The 23,216-nt window shown below is 38.1% G+C and overlaps 1 protein-coding gene across 7 annotated transcripts in view; it reads left to right on the top strand.

Annotated features, from left to right (window-relative positions):
• Positions 1-3,939: 3,939 nt before the first annotated feature.
• The window catches only part of LOC134475162 (neuroblastoma breakpoint family member 12-like), a 44,964-nt gene continuing 25,687 nt past the window's right edge, over positions 3,940-23,216 (top strand). For 2 of the 7 annotated variants that reach the window (XM_063244589.1, XM_063244583.1), the window contains exons 1-2: positions 3,940-10,914; positions 22,174-22,380. In XM_063244589.1, coding sequence (XP_063100659.1) covers positions 10,845-10,914; positions 22,174-22,380 — 277 coding nt within the window. In that variant the 5' untranslated portion in view covers positions 3,940-10,844. The remainder of the gene's footprint in view (positions 10,915-22,173; positions 22,381-23,216) is intronic. The other 5 variants (XR_010046154.1, XR_010046155.1, XR_010046153.1 and 2 more) reach the window with 3 other exon arrangements.

Genomic DNA, 23,216 nt, shown 5'->3' with positions numbered 1-23,216 from the left:
CCTCCTATCATCTTCAACATTTTTTAAAAAGCAGAATACATTTATTGAGAAAAAGCTTCTGTCTCAGAGACAGAAGGGGTCCCCAGTGGATTGTGCCCCCTCCCACCCTGCCTTTTTTTTTTTTTTTTTTTTTTTTTTTGGTACCAGGGATCCAACTCACAACCTTCTGTTTGCAGGTAGCCACTGTGCCAATGAGCTATATCCCCAGCCAACACTTTTAAAAATTGTCATTAACATTAATGGATTTTTGTTGTTTTTGTTTTTGTTGTTGTTGTTTGTTTGTTTGTTTGTGTTTGAGACAGGATCTTGCCATGCAGTTCAGGCTGGCCTTGAACTTACCCCCAAATTGGCCTTGAACTGACAAGGATCCTCCTGTCTCAGCCTCCCAAGTGCTCAGGTTACAAGAGTGAACCAACTTGTAAACACCTGACTAACATTAAAGAATTTTATTTTTTAAATTTAATTTTAAAGGGAATAAAACAGCAGCTAAACGAATCAAAACAGTGATAAGACAGCAGGAAATCTATAATACTTAATATATTACCTATTATTGTTCTCTAAATAGTTGCTCAGCTTTAGGCTTGCAAAGTCAAACAACACAGTTCCTGCAAATCAGCTGGTTGCTCATAGTGGAAGGAGGAGGGAGGGGTCTGTTCTCTCCCCAGCCCCTGCAGTGGCTAGCTGCAGGTGGGGCTTAACTTCCTTGTTCTCCCTGATCTGCTCTTCCAATGGGCTCACAGAGTGGGGCTTAGCTTCCTTCCTCCATTATTGAATTCTAATACATGTTACTGCACTGCAAATCAAAGGTGTCCACTGTTGGTTTACTGATTGGTAACAAGACTGTAGGTAGTGGCAACTCCTGTTTTCATGGTCTATGGGTCTAAAGGAACATTATTTCTAAAATAACATCATTATATCCCATGTCAGCTATAAAAAGATCTATAGTATTCTTCCTATCACCTATACTGCAGGTTCTTATAAATAAAAAAGGAGGAAAAAAAACTTACTTTGACGTTATTAAGGGACTAAAGTATGTTGGGAACCACTGAAAAAAATTGTGGGGTACTTAAATCATTGAAAAGGAACAAGGGTCTATAAAGAATGCAAAAGAAAATGTGTTGTTTCTAAAAGAATTGAATTGTAGGGACATTAATCCTAAAAGCTGCTTTAAGTTGTATTGCCTATTCGATCCTTTTTCATGTATTTTTTTTTTTTTTTAAGACAATCAGCCTTCTGTCGCCCCTGAAATGTCTCTTTTCTTGTCTTTATATTTCTGGCATTTGGTCATAGTTGAGGATTTTTCAGTGGTGGCTTCATCTAGTGTGTGACATTGGAATTGATTCATGGTGCAGTGCTATCTCAATGGCACTAGGATTTAAGATGTCAGTGCTACCTGCCCTAAGTAGCCTGGGTAAGATAAAAGGGCAGAAATACACTGCTAAGGTCTCTTGTTAATATCTTCTGCTTGCCATGAATTGGTTCTCCTCTGCATTGCTCCTCTGTGGAGCCACCCCACCTTGGAGCCAGCCAGTTATGGGCTGAAATTTCCACAAACTGCACTAAATAAAACTTCCTTCTTTAACATTGTCAAGTAATTTATGTGAACAACTAGTGAAAAGTAACTAAGACACGGCACAATATAACTTTCTGAGTGTATAAGAGATTTTTTTTTTTTTATTTCTAGCTCGCTAGCTCAGTGACAATACTTTCCTAGTATGCAGAAGACTCCAGGACCAAGCCTCAGTCCAAAAAACCATTTTGTTTTTATCTTCATTGAGTGTGTGTATAAAAACTCGTGGATTTTGAATTATATAAATTAAACCTTAATAATCCTGACCTGAAAGATATGTAACATATGACAGTAGTTTTTATCTAACCTAGACTTTTCAAACTCTCAATGTCATGGGAAAAGTAAAGTAGGGTGTCTCAACTACATCTAAGGAAACTGCAGAAATTACACAGCCAAAGGAAATGAATGAGCTTGAGATGTACTGTGGTCTGAAATACTTCAAGAAAACAACTAATAAAATAGTGTTTGTACCTTTGGGAATATTTCTGTGTGAACTAAATGGTTGAATGTGGACTAATGTTACATAATTAGGGTGAATTTTGGAACATTAAATGGATGGTATGCTTACGCAGAACAATATCTTATTAGGAGATGCATACTGAAATATTTAAAACAAAAATTTTTTTAGAACTTAATTTCAAATGATATTTGAAACAATTTACAGGGCTGCCATGGTGGCCCATGCCTGTAATCTCAGCTCTAGGGAGATTGAGGCAAGAGGATCCTTGCAAGTTCAAGGGCTGCAACCTGGGCTACAAAGTGAGCTCGAGGCAAGGCTGAACTGCATAGCAAGACTCTTGTCTCAAAAGGAGAAAAACAAACTTGCAGAAGAAACATGATCATTTCTGAAGTAGTTGGAGAATTTGTAAGCACACATTAACATTCTCTGGACAATTTTTTAAAAATTTAGTTTAATGCTTTGATTTGAAAAAAATCAGGTGGCAGGTCCAAGGCGCACGCCAGCGGCAGGCTACAGGTCGCGGCATGCGCTGGCGACAGGCGGCTGGGCCCCAGCGCACGTGGGTGACAGGGGGCAGTCTTCCAGCCTGCACTGGTGACAGGCGGCAGGCAGCTGGCGCGCACCGACCACGACAAAGTAGGCTGACGGCACGCGCTGGCGACAGGCCGCATGCTGCGGGTGCACGCTTGCGACAGCCCGGCTGGATGCCAGCGCGTGCCAGCGATAGTCCGCAGGCCGACTGCATGTGCGGTGACGGGCCGCAGACCGCCGGTGGGTGCTGGCGACAGACTGCATGCCTCCTGGTTCACTGGCTTGCATTGGCGACAGTGGCAGGGCGGCCGAGCGAGGCACCGACAGAATGAGGGCCGCCGGGCCGCTGCAGCGAGTCGCGAAGGCTTCCGGCACGTGTAGGCAACAGGCCTCGGGCGGTGGGGCGGGCAGAGACAGCAGGCAGGCCGCAGGTCTGTCGGCAGAGCAAGCCTGTGTCGTGTTGCTGTCGCCGCCACTCACTCCTGTGGCCAGCCGCCTGTGGCCGGCACGCGCCACCTCATGCTTATGAATCGTCTCCACTGCAATATACTAAGACTCTAAGAAAAGGAACACATTTATGGGATAAATAATATATGACATACCTAGGTTTATTACATGATTTCATTATGTAATTGCTTCTGATTAATAATGGGAAAATCCCCACTATTACGCTCATTTACTAGAATGAATACAATTTAGATTATTTAAATATTGCAAAATATGCATATATTACAAATTATAGAATAATAAATAATCTAAAACATTTAATATAATATGTTACAACTCAATTGATTAAACATTACATTATTTATTTAAGAAAAATCCAAACATACATGCAAGTAAATGTGCATGTGTATAATCTTTTGGCATAATAATTTCAAAAAAGGAAAAAGAAAAATATATTATGGAAAAAATATTGTTTTCAATAAATATGTTTTCTCACATTGCTTGAAAGGCGAGAGCACTGAAAATCTGCTCACATCAATTGTCATGTATATAATATACCGTCATTCACTGTACTCGGCATGGTGCACCAAAGATCTCTTGAACTTACTCCTGATTCTTTTTAAAAACATTTTAAATCACCAATTGTCAGTACCAGGGCTGGGGTCAGCAGGAGGGGCGTCACCACCAGGGGGGCGTCAGCACCAGGTGGGGGTCAGCACGGGGTAGGGGGGCGGAGGGGGGTGAGTCAGCGGGAGGGGGGGTGTGAGTCAGCCCTGTGAAGGTGAGAAGCAGGAGGTGGTCATCACCAAGAGGGAATCAGCAACAGGTGGGGAGTCGGGGGGGGGGCGGGGGAGCACCAGGGATGCGTCAGCACTGGGGAGGTTCAGCACTGGGGCGGGGGAGGGGGGAATCAGCATCATGAAGTCGAGAAGCAGGAGGGCGGTCACCTGGAAGTGGGTCACCAGGAAGGGGGTCAGCAACAGGGGGGGTTAGTACCAGGTGGAGGGTCAGCAGGACAGGGGTCAGAACCAGGGGGAGAGTACACTGGGAAGGCATTCAGCTCATGCCTTGTGGCACACCAAAGCTCCCTGGCTTCTTGGTGTCTCTGGTTGGGACCCTACCATGTTCTGCAAAAAGTACTGAAGCGCACAACTTGGTGTATTTTGCTATGCAGGCCTTCAGTTCACAGTACTCAACACATGGCGGCTCCCAGTTATCTGGATGTCACTGTATGGGGCCCAAGCAGGACCTGAATGATCTACGTATTTGGAAATTGCTTTTTCACTCATGTCATGGTGTCTTCTGATGAATGAATGTTGTGAATTGTAATTAGATTACTATGCTACATTAGTCTGTTGATATTTTAATTAGTGTTATCTTGTATCTTGATTAAAAGTCCTTCCCGACTTCCAGATCATGAAAATATACTCCTATATTACCTTCTAGCGGTTTTATAGATTGCCTAAATATTTTTATGTAGTTATTACTGTTCTGATAAAGCTCTCTGGACACCTGAGCCAAACTCTAAGGCAAGAGTTATACTGAGGGAAAAATATTTTTTTCAAATCAAAGCATTAAACCTTTATTATATATCAAATTTATGGAAATGTCTATTTTGCTCTATGTTAATGCTACACTATTTTATTAATTGTAATTATCTGCATTATTGATTTTTTCAAGTATTCAGAATTCAGTTCATTAAAGTCTCAAAATGATTAAAATTATTTTGTTAGTGTCTTATTCGGACTTGGATTAGTGCTAAATTGAATTGATAAATTAATTTGTAGAAATAAGCATAATTTGAATAGGACTATTTCTTTGGGGAATGTGATATGTTTCTACATTTACTCAAATTCACTTTTGTATGTCCCTTAGTAATATACTTTCCAAGACATTTTTCATTCTTTATATCTAGTTAATTGAGTGTTTATGTTACTGTAATTGACTTTTTTCTATTATGTCTTTGAGTTGGTAATTCCAAGTATGTATGTATAAATGTAATGTTTATTGTATAATTATTTTATTACAAGCCAGTTTAATGAATTTGGTTTTTGAATGTTTTGTTTTGTTTTTTTTCTTTTTCAGGCAGGGTTTCACTATGCAATTCAGGCTGGCCTTGAACTTACTTTGTAGCTAGACTTGAACTTGCAGGGATCCTCCTGCCTCTTGCCTCAGCCTCTGGAGTACTGGGATAGGCATGCACCACCATGTTGAGCTTGGCTCTTAGTTTGAATGAAACTACTTAGGCAGCAAATCATCTAGCTTCAGTTAAATGATTATCTAATTTAATTCTTTTCCAATATAAGTAAATTTTCTTTATGTATGTATCTTATTTGTATAAAATTACCAAAACAATATCAAGTAATAGCAACGAAGCACCAAAATTAGAATGTACCTGAAATTTTTAAAAGTTAATAATTCTGTATTGAGATGATAGCTCAATGGTGGAGTGCTTGCCTAGCAAGGTCCTGGGTTCAATCCCAGCCAACAATAATAATAACTCTGGTGCTTCCTAAATTGAATATGATTTTGGATGTTTGAGATATTTTTATGTTACATTTCTGTTTTCTTTATTTTGAAAACCAACTGTGGGAATTGGATACAATGTTATGGTGAGATTGGCACTTACCATATTGTATTACTTTAATATGAAACTCCAATCTTTTTTAATTATTTAGGTTTTTATGTTCATATTTGTTACTTAAACTGGTTTGTAGTTTTAAGTAGTTTTTCACTTAAAAATAAGATTTCTTGTTTTGATTTATAGGCTGGAGGAGTTTTTATCCTTTTTCAAACATTAATCATTGTTAAAAGAAAAACGAAAAAACAGCCTTCTAAGCAATCCAAGTAAACTAAATCTCTCCTGAGGAAAGTCGCATTTTATTTATTTATTTATTTATTTATTTATTTATTTATTTATTTTGTCTTTTTTGAGGCAGGGGTTTCAGTATATGGTGCAGGCTGGACTTGAACTCACCTTGTAGCCCAGGCTGGCCTTGAACTCACAGCAAACCTTCTACCTCAGCCTCCCGAGTACTGGGATTGCAGGCGTATGCCACTATGCCCAGTGAAATGTATATTTTCATATAGCTAGTGGCACATGAACACATTTTAAAGACTGACAAAAAGTAGAGGACATAAATATAATGAGTTAATGGCATTCATATTTAAAAGATTTCTAGAAATTAATAAAATCTAATAGAAATATGAATTTAAAGCAAAACATAAAATCATTAGCAAAAACATGAAAATTTGTTAACCTTTACTGTTTGTGAGTATATTAGTTGGTTTTCTGATACCAGGAAAAAAACAAATCTGAGACTAGGAAGTACATGAAATAAAGGAGATTTTAGCTCACAGGTTTGGAAGCTGAAAGACCATGATGTGGTGTCCATTATTTAGCCTCCAGCAAGGGCTCCTTTGGCTTCCTCACAGCATAGGAGAAAATCAGAAAAAGAAATGAGCACATAAAAAAAAGAACAAAGAAAAAAACTAGGCACGTGATGTGATAACAGCCTTGTCTCCCAAGAGCTAACTCATTTTGTGAGAGGAGCATTAATCCCTTCAGAGACAGCACGTACACGACCTAATTACTTTGCATATGAATCTCTGGAGAACACAGAAAAAATAGCATTGAGGAAAATGCACATTACCACAATAATGGAATTCTGTTTTCACCCAATACATTGCCAAATTTAAAAGATTCATATAATTAAATGTTCCTGAGCATGTGGAAACTGATACACCTTGATAAGTAATAATTTCCTATTAAATAATTAATATTTACTTAACATTTTCTTTTTTTTTTTTTTTATCGGTACCAGGGATTGAACTCATGACCGCCTGCTTGCAAGGCAGGTGCTTATGCCACTAAGTTAAATCCCCAGCCCCAATAGTTAATATTTAATAATTAACTATTAAAGTTAAAAATGTTTATCTTTTTCTCCAGAATCTATCCAGAGATAGTAGCAAAAGATACAAATTATATAAATGCAATGATACCCCTGAAACATTTTTTTGTTTTGCTTTTGCTATAGCAATAGATTGAAACAGTAAATGAATATTAGTTGGAGAATGATTGAATAAATCATGAACCACAAAAACTGAACAACCTTTAAAATAAAAGAAGTCAATCTTACATTCTGACTACAGATACTTCTAGAAAATAGTTATGCATGAAAGAAAATTGTAGACAAATATGTCACGCTACTAGGTTTTTAAATGGGTAATACATACATAATTATGTATAAACTCTGGAAAATAGGATGTTTATATCCTTAACGGCAATTTGCACTGATAAATGAGGCAGAGGAACAGAAACCAGGAGAAATTCATTCTCAGTGAAAAATTCATTTAGTATGCTGTATGTAATATTTTATATTACTTCAAAATGCTACAAGGCTTTTGAATGATCTTTACTTTGGCAGAAGACTGAATGCAGGTGTTAAGAAGCTCATCAAAAGCCTATTATTTTTGGAGCCTTAGTCTCATATCTATACAATGAAACTAAAATTCTTTCCAAAAGACGTTTGACTCTTTTTATAATTAAATCCTCCTTAAGTAAATGAAAACCTACTACATTTTCACAATAGTGAACTTTTACATTTCAAGGCAAATGAAGAATTATAAACCTTTTCAGCAATGGCATCACTGGAAAAGTATGAGTAATCCATGTACCCATATAGGCAGCTTCCAGTACAGAAACAGCATGTGATTATTAATTGGGATACGTCATCTTGACTTAAGTAAGAACCTCCTAGTGGATTAGTAAAGCTCTGGGTATGTCTGTGGGTGGTTGACAGGCAGGCCATGAACTGAAGCTTATAACCTGAACAGAATAAAAAGAAAAAGAAGGAAATCGTCCATTTTCTTTGGGGAAGTGCTGTTCTTTACCACTGCCTTTGGACACTGGTTTCCAGTTACTGCTGGCTTCTAACACAGATTCAAGTCTTCTAACAGACTCACACTGGTGACTGCCGCAAGTTTTGAGGCATTTGACCTTGACTGCTACTGGAACTCTGACTCTCCACTCTGCAGATAGCCAGTATGAATTCTTTGGTCTCTGATCTGGCAGAGCCATTAGGATTCTTCAGATTCTGATGCTGTAAGCCTACCTCTTAAATATCTTGTATGATCATACATATGTTTTATATCAAATCTGTTCCTCTAGAGAACATTAATATACCAAGTGATTAAAAAGTCATTTGCAAGTTGCTACTAAACTTGGTGGTGATTAGGAAATAGGAGAACAATTTGCTTCTATTTGAAAAAGCTGAGGAAATATTACTAACTTTTTTATATAATCTCTGAATTTGCTTGAAACATATAACATGTTTTCCCATAGCAACACTGTTAAACATGTCTGTAAATTCTGAAACCAAACTGGAAAAGTTTGTTCAACTCAAGCGTGACTAAGCTATAGTACTAATAGTATATTTGTTAAATATAAATATTGAATAAGATTGAGTAAATGGATACATCAATAGAAAGGGACAGAAAGTTCACTGGATTGTGTGCTCTGGGAGGAGAGAACTGGTCTTATTCATGGTTGTATCCCCAACACCCTGCCAAATGGCTAGTTCTCGGTAAACGTTGAATGAATTATTAAAGAGCTATCCTCATTGGGTATGGAAATAGACTTCTACAATAATTTATGCATGTTTTAACCCACTATGAAAGCACAACCCTTTCAAAAAGATACAATTATTTTGTAAAGTAAAAGATGTATAAAGAATATACTGATAGGAGAAAGGATAGGTAGCTAATCCAAGGAAATTCCAAAGACAAGGTAGAAACAGAGTCACTCAGGAGTGTGAAATGAACTTAATAGATGCAAAATGGTTGAACTCCATAGGGAAATAATCAATTGTGTCTTCACCAGCAAAAGTAATTGGCATTACTAGGTGTTTACTTCAACTAAATAAAGTAGTAAAATAGCTCAAAAGCAACAAAAGGAACTAATAATAAGGTACAGTGATTTAAACAACACCTAGCATTTCATGGAAAAACAATACTTTTTTTGTAATCTCAAAGTTTTTTATAATTTTTCCTAATTTCCTGTCCTTGTGATGATAACTTCAAAGGTTGTGCTTCTTTAAGCACAAAAAGGCTAGCTGTATAACTTTCTTTCTGATTATTTACATTAGTGAAGCAAGGGCATGAATCAAATTGCAGCCTGTTTACTCAAAGTCTGGTTTTTGTATCTCCTCAAAGCTAAGAATAGGCTTTGCATTTTAATAGTTAAAAACATGAAAAGTTGAATAATTTTCTTGCTTTTTTTTTTTTTTTATCGATACCCGGGATTGAACTCACGATCGCCTGCTTGCAAGGCAGGTGCTTATGCCGCTGAGCTAAATCCCCAGCCCCAAGTTGAATAATTTTCAACACATGAAAATAATATGAAGTTCACACTTCAGTCTTATTGAATGTTTATTAGGCACTGCCACATTTATTTATTTACGTAGTTTGTGGCTGCTTCCTTTCTACAATGGAAAAGTCACAGAGATAGTATGGTTTACAAAACAAGGCCACGACTAGAGTGAAACTCTTATAAACCTATCATAAATTTAAAAAGTTATAAGTCAAAAGTGCATTTAATACACCTAACCTACTGAATATCGTAGCTTACCCAATCTGTCTTCCTTAAACATGTGTAGAGCACATGCACAACCTACAATGGGACAAAATAATTTAACACAATGCCTATTTTATAATAAAGTCTTAGATGGCTCATATAACCTATTGATCAAAATTGAAAGCACAGATTTTACTAAATGTGTGTTGTATTCACAAGTGGAAAAAATCATAAATGAATCATCACACACGGGACCATCTGTATATTTTAAAACCATAAGAAGATAAGAAGAAAATCAGTTAAACAGACAAGATCAGTATTACTGATTATTTTCCTTGATAGAGATAGAGCTCAGAACATGCTAACCTAAAATGTAGCCCCTTAGAATACTGTATATTTTAATCTGAAGGAATTTGGGAAAAAGGCAGAAACAGCAGCTCACTCCAATCTTCTCCAGACCCTTTGTCCCAAAAGTAGATCATAAGACTTTGTACAAGAAGTGCCCTTTGTATGTAGAAGAAACAGGCATCCTCAACTTGAAAGGCACACACCAAGAATCTGAACAAAAACACTTTGCTAGACTTCCTCTAATTTATTGTCAATAGGTCGGTCATCGTCTTTGTCCTACCCTGTCTCTATGAATGTCCACTATTCATCAAACCTGTTATCATAAAACAACTCAAGAATTACTGTCTTTGAGCCTTTATTATGATACCTTCCCTGTGAATACATTTACTGCTTTTCTCTTGTTAATCAAAAAAAACATACTAAATAAATTTAATGTTTTTCTCTTGTTAATCTGTCATTCTTTATAGGGCCTCAGCCATGAACCTAGAAAGAGTAAAAGGAAAAATATTTTTCCTCCTCTACAGCCTAAGGCTCATAGTTGGCTTGGCATGAAACAACTGTATCTCGTGCGCTTCACTTTGGTCCTGGCCCTGTTGCAAAGCTTAAAATATTAGCTTCTTTCAGAAAAGTTTAGGAAGAGAGATAAAAAAAACCATATATGCTTCCTTGGCTTTGTTTTTCAAACTTGAGCACTAAGTGGTAGCATCATAAAATAAACGTCTGTTTGGTTCTATCTCAAAACCTCTATCCTTGTATGGAATTTCTCATTTATAATGTGTATTGTTTTCCTTAAACTATTGATTTGTTTTTCTATAGCTTCTTGGAATTCATTGGTATTTTTTGTTTGTTTGTTTGTGCAGGGTCTTCTTATGTGATCCAGACTGTCCTTGAGCTATGTACATCAGATTGAACTCATGACAATCCTGCTTCAGCCTCCCAATTGCTGGAATTATAGGCATGTTCCACCAGCCCCAGTTATCATTGGTATTTTTAGAAACCATTCTTTTGAATTCTTTATCTGATATTTCATATGACTTAATACGCTGGAGTCATTTGCTATGGAATTGTGAACTTTTGGAGTCATAATTTGCCTTTTAATTTTCTTGTGTTTATGTGTTGTAATTAGCATAGTGTTGTTTGGAGATATCTTCTATCTTTATGTGAGGTTGTTTTTAGGAAACAGCTTGTTTTTGATGATGTGTTCTTAGATATTCAGTTATTGTGAATTGTTGAGTGTATTTCCAAGTGGATTTCATAGAATAGTTTCCCTTGTTGCTTATTTGGTGGTGATTAGTGTATTTTGATGCAGGACACACTTTGTTGGAACCTGAGGATCCTGCTTTCTATGTATAAGTGTGAGTGAGGTCTTTCTCTTGGACCTGGAAATTATAGTTACTAGAGTATATATGCCATGCCCTCTGCAATTACTACTCTAATCTTGTCAATAATGTGCATTCCAAAAGGATGTAGGACTGATATTTGCTGACTCCTCTCATATGTGCAGTTTCTACAACCTTGTTTTTTCTGTCGCCATATTGTGTTGAGGTCCATGATCAGCTCTTCAGACACTTTCTCCCCAACTTCATATCCACTTTGAATCTGGCCATTGGTTTGGGGGTTTTATTTCCCTATTCTCTGAGTTAAGTGTTTGCTGAAGTTTGAATGGGACTGGGTTGCACATAGAACCAAAGTGTGCTGCTTTTGAGCTGTGCTTAGAGAGTAGCTCAGGAGCAGCATGTTTATTCAAGGTACTTAAAACTGTTATGCTTGATCTCTAGAACCATGTAGAAAGAGTGAAATGATTAGCAGTAACAACAACAAATAGCAGTGAACCAGATACAGCAAGGAAAAAATCCAAGTTCCAGCTGTGACATCCTAACAGCATCTATAGGAATGGTGTTATAGTCAGGGTTGTACAGAGATCAATAAGAATCAGGACATGGAGTTTATAATATTATTTTTTATAATGGTCACCAGGAATTAACACAAGAAAATGCAGGAAATCTATCCACAACACCAAAGACAAAGAATATTTAGCCAAGAGCCTGAATCCCACAACAATGTCCCACATGAGTCCAGATGAAGACCCAAAGATCATGACAGTGCCTTCCACGCGTCCTGTTGGAGGTCCAGAACTCACAAGAAGGACTCATGCCAGTATCTTACGGATCCGTGCTGGGAAGGCCCAAAGGTCAGCAGTGGAAGCCAGAATGTCCATGCCAATGGAGTGAAGGAGCTGTGCTGGTGGGACGAGGGTTCTACTCAGGACCCAAGAAGTCACACTCATAACAGAGACCAGGGCTGACCTAAAAAGCATCACAGCCATCCTCAGTGACATGGAGGCTCTGAGCTCCTCGGACGATAAGCACAGTTGAGTACATGCAAGGAAGCCAGCATGATAAGTTTATCCTGGACACCAAGCAGCACATGTCTTCCCCTCCAGAGCCAGGAAGCAGTGCTTGATGTGAGGACCAGAGCTTCTCCAGGAAAGTCAATGGCTCAAACAGCAACATGTAGGAGAACCCACAATGCCTCCACACCTTAAGTCCTATCTTCTCCTTCTCCACATCTCTATGTATGCTGGCAGCTTTCCTCAGGTAGAACATCTACACTCAGCACCATGCTGATGTGATCCAGCTGACATTAAGTTGACAACCAGTTCTTAATTCATGATAAATGGTAAGGGCAGAAATAATACATTTTAAATAGCGATGAAATTGTTTCTAATTAAGAGAAGAAAGTGGCAGAAGGAAAGCAAAGAAAAAGAAATAAAGCCATTTTTTGTTGAGTCAGGGTCTACATAGCCAAGGCTGGCCTCAAACTTGTGGCAATCCTCCTGCTAGGACTATAGGAATGCACTACCACACCCAGCTAAGGAAATTTAGAATTTAGAATATTCAAAAAACTAAACAAGAAATCAGAAGAACGGTGGAAAGTGAAGGCCACCCAAGAGGCCAAGGCAAGGCATGAGTTCAAGGTCATTATGGAAAATCCTAAGAGACCCTGTCTCAAAACAAAATAAAACAATAAACATCAGCTTGCTAGCTCAGTTGTGGCCTAGAATCAATCAGTCAATCAATCAATCAATCAATCAATCTCTCTTTCTCTCTCTATATCTCTCCCCTGAAAAAACAACAAAAATCAAAAATTTTAAATAACAAATAAATACAATGAAAGTAAAAGAATGTTGATTTAACTATTAGAAGAAAACAGTAAAAGTACTAAAGGCATGAAAGTATAAAAAGAAAATTTAATATGTATGTGAACTAATCAGCAAATTAATGAAAATGAAATAATCATCTGCTCTGAGGTGGTTAAACGTGTACAAGAGTGGATATTCACTACCTTTGCCAGTCTCTACTGCTTTTCACACCTTAGACTGTGCATGCCTCAAGGAAAGCAAAGCTGAAGGTTTTTTACACCTTTCTTTTGTACTGTTCACTTTTGTACTGGAGGTGTTTGGGGCTGGAGCTGACTGGAGAGACTCTTGGCTTCATTGTTCACCAAATTCAGGTTCCACAGAACAGGTCGTTCTATGGGCAGGAGTTTGCTTTGAACAGATTAGTTCAGTGAACAACAAAGGACAGGCTGATGCCAAGCTATGTTATATGTTTGGGCTTCTAGTTCCCTTTGAGTAGCCAACTCAGAGGGCAAGACAACCAATTGCTCTAGCTAGAGGAGCACAGCAGGACCCATGCAGTCTATCACCTAAGCAAGGACTTTCCATGGCCCAGGAAAGTCCTAGCTTAGGTGATAGACTGCATGCAGTCACATTTGTTTAGCTTCCTGGTCCTTTTCAGCTGCTGCTTATCAGTCTTAAAGGGCTAGAAAGCTCCACTTCCATTTATGATTCTGACCCCAATCTGTACTATATATAGATATATAGATAAAGATATATATTCCTTAGTGGGCCTGCTTTAGTACCAATTCACTGGAACCACACTAAGCCACAAGGTAGTGGCTAGCCGTAAGAGTACAGCAATATTGCTGTGATTACCATGAGAAAGGAAAATTTAAGGGCGTTTGCTTCCCAAAGCAGCAAGCTTGCACTTGACCTTCACAAGATAGTTTCCTGCTTAGTTCTCTAAACCTGTAATAACTTCCACTATTTCAGCACTAGATGGCACCCTAAATCCAGGTTTGCCTTGATTCCATTGTTAATAGCTTGTCACTCCTTTAGCACTAGGGGCAATCCTAGCCCAAGTTTGTTCCAAGTCTGTAACTAGTGTGTTGTTTCCACATGAACTAGGGGAGGGCCTAATAAGGGTAGTGCTTTCCTGCAAGCCTTTCTTTGGGGCTGGGGTATGCCCAAATGCCTCACGCAGTTACTGGCCTAGAGTCAAGTCCTGGGATTTTGCTCAGCTCAGGTCATAATCAGCATGGAGAGACTAGCCCCAGGCTCCAGGACCATGCCTGTGGTCACCAATACTGAAGGCTGTGTCACAGCCTGAACTTACAGTCCACCAAGGCCAGCACAACACCAGAGAGGGACCAAGACCCACACTGCTATGAGCTGGGTGCTAGTCTCAAGGTAGACTCTGGGACCTTGTCCTTGTCCTATCCTTGACCTGCCTAGCTCAGTTTTAGGAAGAATTCTGCTAAGTGAGTTTAGCAAGTATCCCTCTCACTCTTGACATTTGATCAAATTTCTCATCCCTCACCTTTGTAGTACAAGTTTTTGGCCTATCTTTACCAATTAGGTCAGCTTAGCAAGAATTTCTCTATGTTTTATCTCTCCTTTTAGAAATTCCCATCTAATAACCCCTCACGCTGTCTTTTGCTTATAAATCCTCAGATGTCTTTGCAGTACCGCATTACCCCTACTACCATAGTCTTGACCAAAGTCTTTCTTACCATGTTCACAAGTATCAGGATAGCTTTGTTTTAAACAGTCTTAAATCTTATAGAGGAGGAAAAGTAGATATTTCTATATCCATTCTAGATTTATGACTGAAGCCTATATATGAGAAGATAGATTTACAAAACAAAATCATACAAGAAATAGAGACCCAGGGCTGGGCATGTAGATCAGTGGCATAAGCACCTGCCTGGCAAACACAAGGTTGTGAGTCCAATCCTGGTACCCTCTCCCCAAAAAAAAGGGAGACCCAAAAGAACAAGTAAATCTAACTTTTTCTCATAGTAGGTTTGATAGAGAATGAGCAGTTATGAAGAAACATGGCAGGTGAACAAAGGGGTATGTTCTAATGATAACAAGTTAGGAGAAACATCGGAGCTGTTTGTTCAGACCCCTTTCTTGTGTTCTTCTTCCAAGAGCAGATATTCTCTTTTTCTACTGTTACTCAGTCCAAACTCAGAAACTCCAAATGTAAAAGGGACTTTATTTAGAGGCTGTTAAAGATTGAACCTCAGGAAACACAAATTCAAATTGCTTTAAATCATTGTTTCAAAGAAGGCAGGGAAAATGGAAGCTTATATTGAACAAATAACATTCATTTGTTTAATGTGGTACCAGGGATTGAATTCCTGGTTTTTGCACTGAGCTACAATCCCTACCCCACCCCTATCTCCACTGATTTTATATATATATATATATATATATATATATATATATATATATAGTTTTTTGGTTGTTGTTATGGGGATCAAACTCACGACCTAATGTTGGCCAGGCAGGCACTTACCCTGTTGAGCTAAATCCCCAGCTCCACTGATATTTTTTGACAGTCTCTATATGTCACTAAGTTGCCTAGGCTGGGCTTGAACTTGGGATTCTTCTACCCCATTCTCCCAGAGCACTGTAATTATAGTCTTGTACCACAGTTCCCAGCACATTAATTATAAGGCAGTAATAATTATTTTGCTTTCTGTTGGAAATCATTGAAAATCGTTGCTATGAGTCAAGGCCTTCAAAAGAATGTATATATACTCAGCAAAAATTTCCCAAGTCTGACACTCTGTTGATTCACATCTCAAGTCTCTGGCATCATATAATCTGTTCTACATGTTTGTAGTAAGAATGTAACCAAAGTTAATATTCGTGGGCAGCAGCTGAAGTCATGCCTAAGCCCTGCTGCCTAATGGTCGTGTGATCTATTTTGAAGAGCTCTCTTAGTATTATCGCCGTCGCCATTTTTCCTTTTATTTCCACATGAGGAGGGAACCGCTTACATTTCTACCAGAGTCCTAGGCTAGAAGCTTGATTCCAAGGATTCAAAATAATCAGTTCTGGCCACGCTGCCCCCACAAAAATAAGCTAAACTAAAATAAGTAAAGCTATACATACTGGGAAGACAAGCAGACAGGTGTCCTTACTAAAGGGTGGGGGAGAAGTATGCATAATTAAACAGTCTTGGTCAAAATGTAGTCTGCTTAATCACTGTCTCAGGACCATCAGTAATAAGAAAGTTGTGTTGCCTAATGGGTAATTTCAACTCTCCTCACAAGATGTTTGTATTATCATATGTGCTCCTGGAATCCAAGGTAACTGCAGTGGAGAATGATTTGGAAAAAGGACAAGTCAGAATAAAGGTAAAACTACTAAGGTTTTTATCCTGCTTTTAGTTACCTGTTGGGCATTTGCAGGCCTAGGTGAAGTCAATACTTTTTAGCCAAACAGCCTGTAAGTCCTTGTTTCATAATGGTCTTATGACTTCAGGTAAAGGCCAGATAGATCTATCCTGCTTCAGTGGACAAGGATATGGGGAAATTGGGAGTGATTTTAATTTTTCTGCTGCTTTCCCATTTCCATATTTTGGGGCTAGTGTGTATCAATCTTCCTAATCGTTATTCTTATTATTTACTATGTTCAAACAATAGAATTCATTTCCTGCTCTCAATTTCCCTTCTCTGTGCCCTGTTTTTGTGAGGAAGTATCAGAGGTACTGTGTATCAAAGCATAACACACATTTTTTAGCATCTTATAATTATTTTCCTCAGACAGAAATTGATGACCCACTTTGGTTGTGTCAAGATGGTACTGCCTCCCTTGAAATTTCTATCTAAATATTCCTAAAATCTTACAGGAAATCAGTTATAGCTTAGAAAAATGAAAAATACCAGTTTTCTTTTTCTGCAAATCTAGTAGAAATCTTGAGGCTGAATATAACAAGGCTCGTTCACTTGATAATAATCCTAGGTAATGGGTTAATGAGGGGTAAACAAAGAGGAAGAAGAAAAATGGAGTACTGAGGAAAGGAGTAAGACAAGTATTTTGGAAATACAGAAAAAAGATCAAGTTAGAGCTATTGAAGGAAACAAATGTTTTGTGAAGATTTCACAGAAATGGAGCAGCTGATTTTTTTTTTAAGGATGACAATGAAAATGACAATTCACTTTTGTTAATGACGTGTATTTAAATGCTATGTTGTGGTCTCAGGCTAGACTGAGAAATGATTCCCCATTATATGGCTTTGAAGCCTTATAAAGTTTTCACTCATTAACTGGAATGGTTTTATTCTGGGCTGTTTGATATTATTGTCTGTGATGATATGAACAGCTGTTTTGAAGAAAACAAGGCATCATAATAGCTAGTGCTGATTTATTATCATCTTGTTTTGAAGTCCCATCAAACTGTTATTCTTCTGTCTCCATTGCTTTTATCAGGTTGTATCGTATTGGATTTTATTATATGTGATAATATAAACAAAATTTTTTTAAAGGCAAAGAGATAATATAGAAACCATCATTAATTTTCTGATAGCTGGTTCCAAATGCCCTGTAATACTTTCATCCTCTTGAATGGTTTCACACTTTCTTGATATGTTTGATGCTATAGTATATGAAGTTATACTCAAATATTTCAAGGAAAGAGACACTTTGGTAGCTACTATTAAGTTGGGTTATTTTGTGGTGAAACGCTATGTTGATTAAATTGTTCTGTTCTGACCTGTATTGTTATGTTGTTATTTCCTCTTTTATCTCAATCTCCCCCTTTTTAAAAAATTTATTTTTTTTATTATTATTATTTTTTCAATTAAAGGAAAATTTTTTTAAAAAATTAGCGGGATATATTATAGTAACTTTTTTGATTTCCTATTAACTCAATTTGAAGCCCTCTATTGCTCTCACCATCTTGTTTTGACTGATTTTACTCTATTCTGTTCTGTGTGATAGTATCAATTTTAAGCGTATAGGCAACTACTTTGAAGGCAATAAGATTCACTACGATGGCCATTCTGGTTTGACTACTATCTTCTTTTGAAATTCAGTAAGGTCTCCAATGTTTTGATTTTATTGGTTTTGTTCTGTACTGTTTTGTTAAATTTTATTATACCAGATGATATAGGCAATTCTTCTTAAAGGTAGTAAGAGGCATTATGTTAACCGTTGTTGATTACCTTGTATTCTGTGTTTACATTGTGTACTATGTCCATCCTTTGTTTTGACTGGCTGCTTTGTTTTGTCACATTTGGTTTTATTCTCTTCCACAAAAAATAAAAGTAATAAGAACTGTGGGAGTAATAAAACCCCAAATGTGTAATTATTATTGTAAAAAAGATAGGAAAAGAAAGTGCTCTAAAGGGCATAACTTCAAGTGTGTTTAGGTGCGTAAGATAGATGACCATATTACTAAGTTTTTGTTGGGTCATTGAAAACAACTGTTTGCAGTCTCGCTGTTTGCATGTCCACTTTGTATGCTTAATTTTGAAATTTGAACAACTATTTCTAAGATGACAATATGTAATGTATTAACTAGTGATTTCTTACTGTTTATTTTTTTAAAATTCTGTATTACTTGTACCCTTTTACTGTTTTGTTTCTTTAAATAAAATTTTTAAAAAATTTTCAATCTCTGAAAAAAAAAAGAAATTAATGGAGAAACAAGATGCTTCCAAGACAAAAAGGAACTTGGGAAATTTGCAACCACCAGTCCAACTCTACAGAGAATACTTCAGGGCATTCTAGAGAGAGAGAAATGTACTAGGCTTCCAGGAACAGTGGCAGACAGGCTTCAATGAATGGAGCAGAAACAGAATGAAGAAGATAAGCAGACAAGTGATGGTAAATAAAAAAGATCATAACAGAAATGAGGCAGAGAAGGTTGGTTATAATCTCTAATATAGATGGCCTTGATACACTATATTAAAAAAAAAGAACCACACCTGGAGAAGATCAGGAGGCAGGGTCCACCAAGATGCTATTTATAGGAAATATAATTAACATGAAAAAGAATACATGGACTCAAAATCAAATATGAGCAAACAATGCTCTATGTGACAGAGAACCAGAGAGTAATAGGGGCAACTAGACCAGTATTTGTGGATAGGTTCGAAAGAAAAGATTTAATAGGTAAAGGAATACAATTAGAGATCAAGTCCAGGAGAGAGAAGGTTCAGAACCACTTAGGTAGGTAAGCAGGTTGCCCCCTGCCAATTTAAAACCAAGGGTCTTGGTCAGACCCAAAATGCACAGTGTACCCTGGGGAAGTGAAAGGGGAGGGAGAGTCTTAAAAAGATGGCAGAAGATATTGTTAATAGTGTATCAGTATTTAAAACCCACATTACTCGCACCACTCTGCTTAGATAGATTTGATTCATTTTTCTAGTTTAGTTTTGTTTCGTTTTGATAGATTTTATTCTGTCCCAGTTTGTCTACTTGCAGTAGATTTGAGGGCACAGACAGCTATCCCCAAAACATCAGTATATAGCACAGTAATCATTTTAAATCTCCTATTATCTTAATGTAGAACCCTGTATGACTTATACTGTTTTATCATGACTGATCTTAGTTAAATCTGGTTTGTTTGATTGCTGTTTGGTATCAATAGATTTTATTCAAAACTGATATGATTGATAGTACCAAGTGTGAGAATATAGGCACCTACACTGAAAATGAAAAGACTCTATGATACACATTCTGGCTTGATAACTGCCTGTTTTTGAAGTTTTATAATATATACACAGTTGTGTTTTTATTAATACTGTTACATACTGATATATTGAATTATACTATATCTGCTGATATAGCCAATTCTATTGCAGATAACAAGAGACAACACAGGAACTATGATAGAACTCCTTGTACATGGTCTTATATGTCTTTTTTGTTTCATGTGATTATAGGAATGTTTTGTTTTGTCTTGCTTTCTTTCGTTTCTCCTTCTAATACAGAAAGGATAGAAATACATTTAGAGACTCTTGTATGTGTAGAATCTATGAACAGTTTATGAGAACTGACCTTATGCTACATGATGAAATAAACAGATACTCTGAAGAAAAAGGGACACTAAAGAACCCAGTGCTGATGCTGAAGTGTCATAATGTGAAACCCAGCAGTAGTATTATTCTTTGTTCAGAGTGATATTAGCCTGCTTGGGTTTATTCAATCTCAACTTAATTGTAGATATGGATAACTGCATGTATGTTTAAGTGTATAGGATTGATAACCATATTTCTAAGTTTTTCTTGGATAGTTGAACAGAACTGCATGCAGTCTCACTGTTTGAATTCCCACTTTAGATGCTCCACTTTAGTATCTTGAATAATTATTTGTAAGAGGACAATCTGTAATCATCAACTAGTGATTTCTTACTGTTTGTTTTTTCTTTAAAAGTATGTATTATTTCTACCCATTTTGTGTTTTGTTTAGTCTTTCTTTAAATAAAAAAATTTTTAAAAAGACACTACAGTACCCAGTGCTGATCCCAGAGTGTCATGATGTGAAATCCAGCAATACTATTATTCTTTGTTCAGAATGACTTTAGCCTGCTTTAGTTTGTTTAATGTCAACATAAATGAATATATGGATAACTGCATGTATGTTTAAGTGTATAGGATTGACAACCATGTTACTAAATTTTGTTGGATGGTTGAATAGAACTGTTTTCAGTCTCACTGTTTGAATTCCCACTTTATATGTTCCACTTTTGTATCTTGAACAACTATTTAAATGTAAAAGGACAGTATGTAAACATTAACTAGTGATTTCTTACTGTTTATTTTTTCTCTGAATGTATGTATTATTTCTACCCATTTTGTTTTGTTTAGACTTTCTTTAAACAAAATTTTAAAAAAGAAATCCAGAAATTACAGTGTCCCAGCATTAAAAAATAAAACCACCAAACATAACCCAACCTGGTTATGGAGGCCAAGTGGTTGTGTTATCAAAGTTCCCTGTAGGAAATGTGTACAACTTTCACAACTAGAAAGAAGCCAACACAAAGCATATGTAGTAGCCAGATTATATTACTAAGGTAAACACAAAAGTAAAGCCCTTCTAATTTAGTAATGTCTTTGTGTTTTGTGGTGCTTTATGTTCTACAAATTTTCATGGTTTTGGAACTGGGAATGCTGACTTGTGATTCTAATCCTAGCACTTCAGAGACTGAGGCAGGGGGCCCTCTGTGAGTTTCAGACTGGTTTGAGTTACATAGAAATTTTAAGGACAGCCTGAACTGTGTAATGCAACCTGGTTTCAGAAAAAAAAGCAAACTGATGATGATGATGATAAGGGATTATTCAGAGAATAATGTTCTAATAGTTTTGTCTGCATTCCTTTCTGTAGCTTTTCTCTTTGGATTTGGGCAAAATCCCTAAAACTACTTTAAAGATAGAGATCTGGAGAGGTAACTTGCAGAGCATGCAGAAGAAACTGTACACTGTGGAAATGATGTGTTTCAACAGTGTTACACATGCAGGAGAGAGAGTGCACACTGAGAATCAGGTGTAGGGTTTTGGGGAAAGAGGTGGTTGGGATCAGCCCAAGGCTCACAGCCTTTGGGCCTGGTGGGTGAACAGGAGGTTCTCTCCTCTTTCTGAGGAGACTGAGGCCTCGTGTATCAGCAGCTGGAAGGCGGGGGCTCCTGACATTCCGTGACCCCCACCTTCCAGTTCTCTGCTGTAACTGCCACTGTTGCCTGGTGTGCCAGGCACAACTGGCTCCCTCGCGTCTGTCTGAGCCACAGACAGGACTTGTTCAGTTCTGAACTTCACTTCAGGACCTGTTTTGTCAAGAAAAGTCACAAATCTTGTGGGGTGTGTTGATCAACTCTATCTCAACAGTGAGTTACTCGGTGTTCTCCTGTCCTTCCACTGGCCTGAGCCAACCTGGTTGGTTTCCCTTGTGTCACTTTACTTTGTTCTCCTTCTCAGTTCAGTTTTTCAATCAGGGTCTCAGCATGTAGTTCAGGCTTTCTGTGAATACCAAATGTGGCGCAGGCTGGCCTCGAACTCTCAGTGATCCTCCTGCCCCAGATGGCTGTGTGGGGATTACAGGCCTGCACCGCCACGCTGTTTCTTTGTCTTGGATTTTAACCCACATTGTGTTTGGTTTTCTCCACAGTCCTTGTACAGAAGTCCACACTCTCCATGGTGCCAATGGTGGTACTGCTCAGCCCCGATCTCGGGGCTCAGGTGAATGTGGGCCCATTCAGAAAGGATACTTGCTCTGGGATGGGAGATCCTGAGGCACAGGTTGAGCTCTGTGAGTCAGGTTTTGTGAGACCCAGAGCAGCTCACAGCTCCATGACCAACGAGGGGCAGAAACATGGTGAGTTCTATAGGTTCACATTGACCAAAATGATAAATGATTCTGTTTTCCTGCACAATTGAAATGGTCTAAAAAAGTGGTTTTTTCTTTGCTTTATGAAAATAAATTTACCTTCCCACATTGCTAGAAACAAAGTGTGGGATTTTGTGTCCTATCTGAATACTGAGACTCAAGCATGAACCAGCTTCTCCCAGTTTATAGTGAGGACTAGAGTCGGACCAGTGTAACAACCCAGTTGCCAGATCCTATTGAGGGCATGGAATGATGTGCTTTTCTCAGCACAGCTTAGGCCATTTCGATGAGGGCCCTCCATGTCCCCTGTCAGATCCTCAAGACACATAGCCTCCCTAGTGACCTACAGTTCTGGGACTAGTGGCCCCACCTTGCACTGAAGCTTCTGTGGATTCCCAGTTTTTGGTTTTACCTGGAAAAGCAGGGAACAGTGCTAACGACAGGTTTCAGAGGAACTTAGATAGATTTTGCTTCTAACTGAAGTTGTGGCAGCCATCATTGCCACCATGGAGACTGGAGAGTTCTGTGGCAAGGAGGACAACGTGCTTGGTGGGGCACAGGCTCTTATGAGCCCAGGAGAGCTTTCAGTGGAAGGGCGCATCTGTGGTAACAGACTGTAGCAACCATCTGTCTCCCCAGGAGCCCACAGCTCTTGGGAAGGGAACTGGGCAGCAGGTCCAAGTCGACCTCAAGGGTTTGAGCTCTGAGCTGTGAGACTGCAGTGAGAGAAGGCATGAAGAGGAGAGTGCCAGCTGGTGTCCACACCAAGGTCACAGTGAGGGTGCCACCTCCTGCAGTCAGTCCAGAGCAATGGGCCATTGTCC

This window comes from Cavia porcellus, unplaced genomic scaffold, assembly GCF_034190915.1.
Source record: "Cavia porcellus strain 051 isolate PalLab524CR breed Dunkin Hartley unplaced genomic scaffold, mCavPor4.1 scaffold_295, whole genome shotgun sequence".
Classification (NCBI taxonomy): domain Eukaryota; kingdom Metazoa; phylum Chordata; class Mammalia; order Rodentia; family Caviidae; genus Cavia; species Cavia porcellus.
This window is presented reverse-complemented; position numbering and strand designations above follow the sequence as displayed.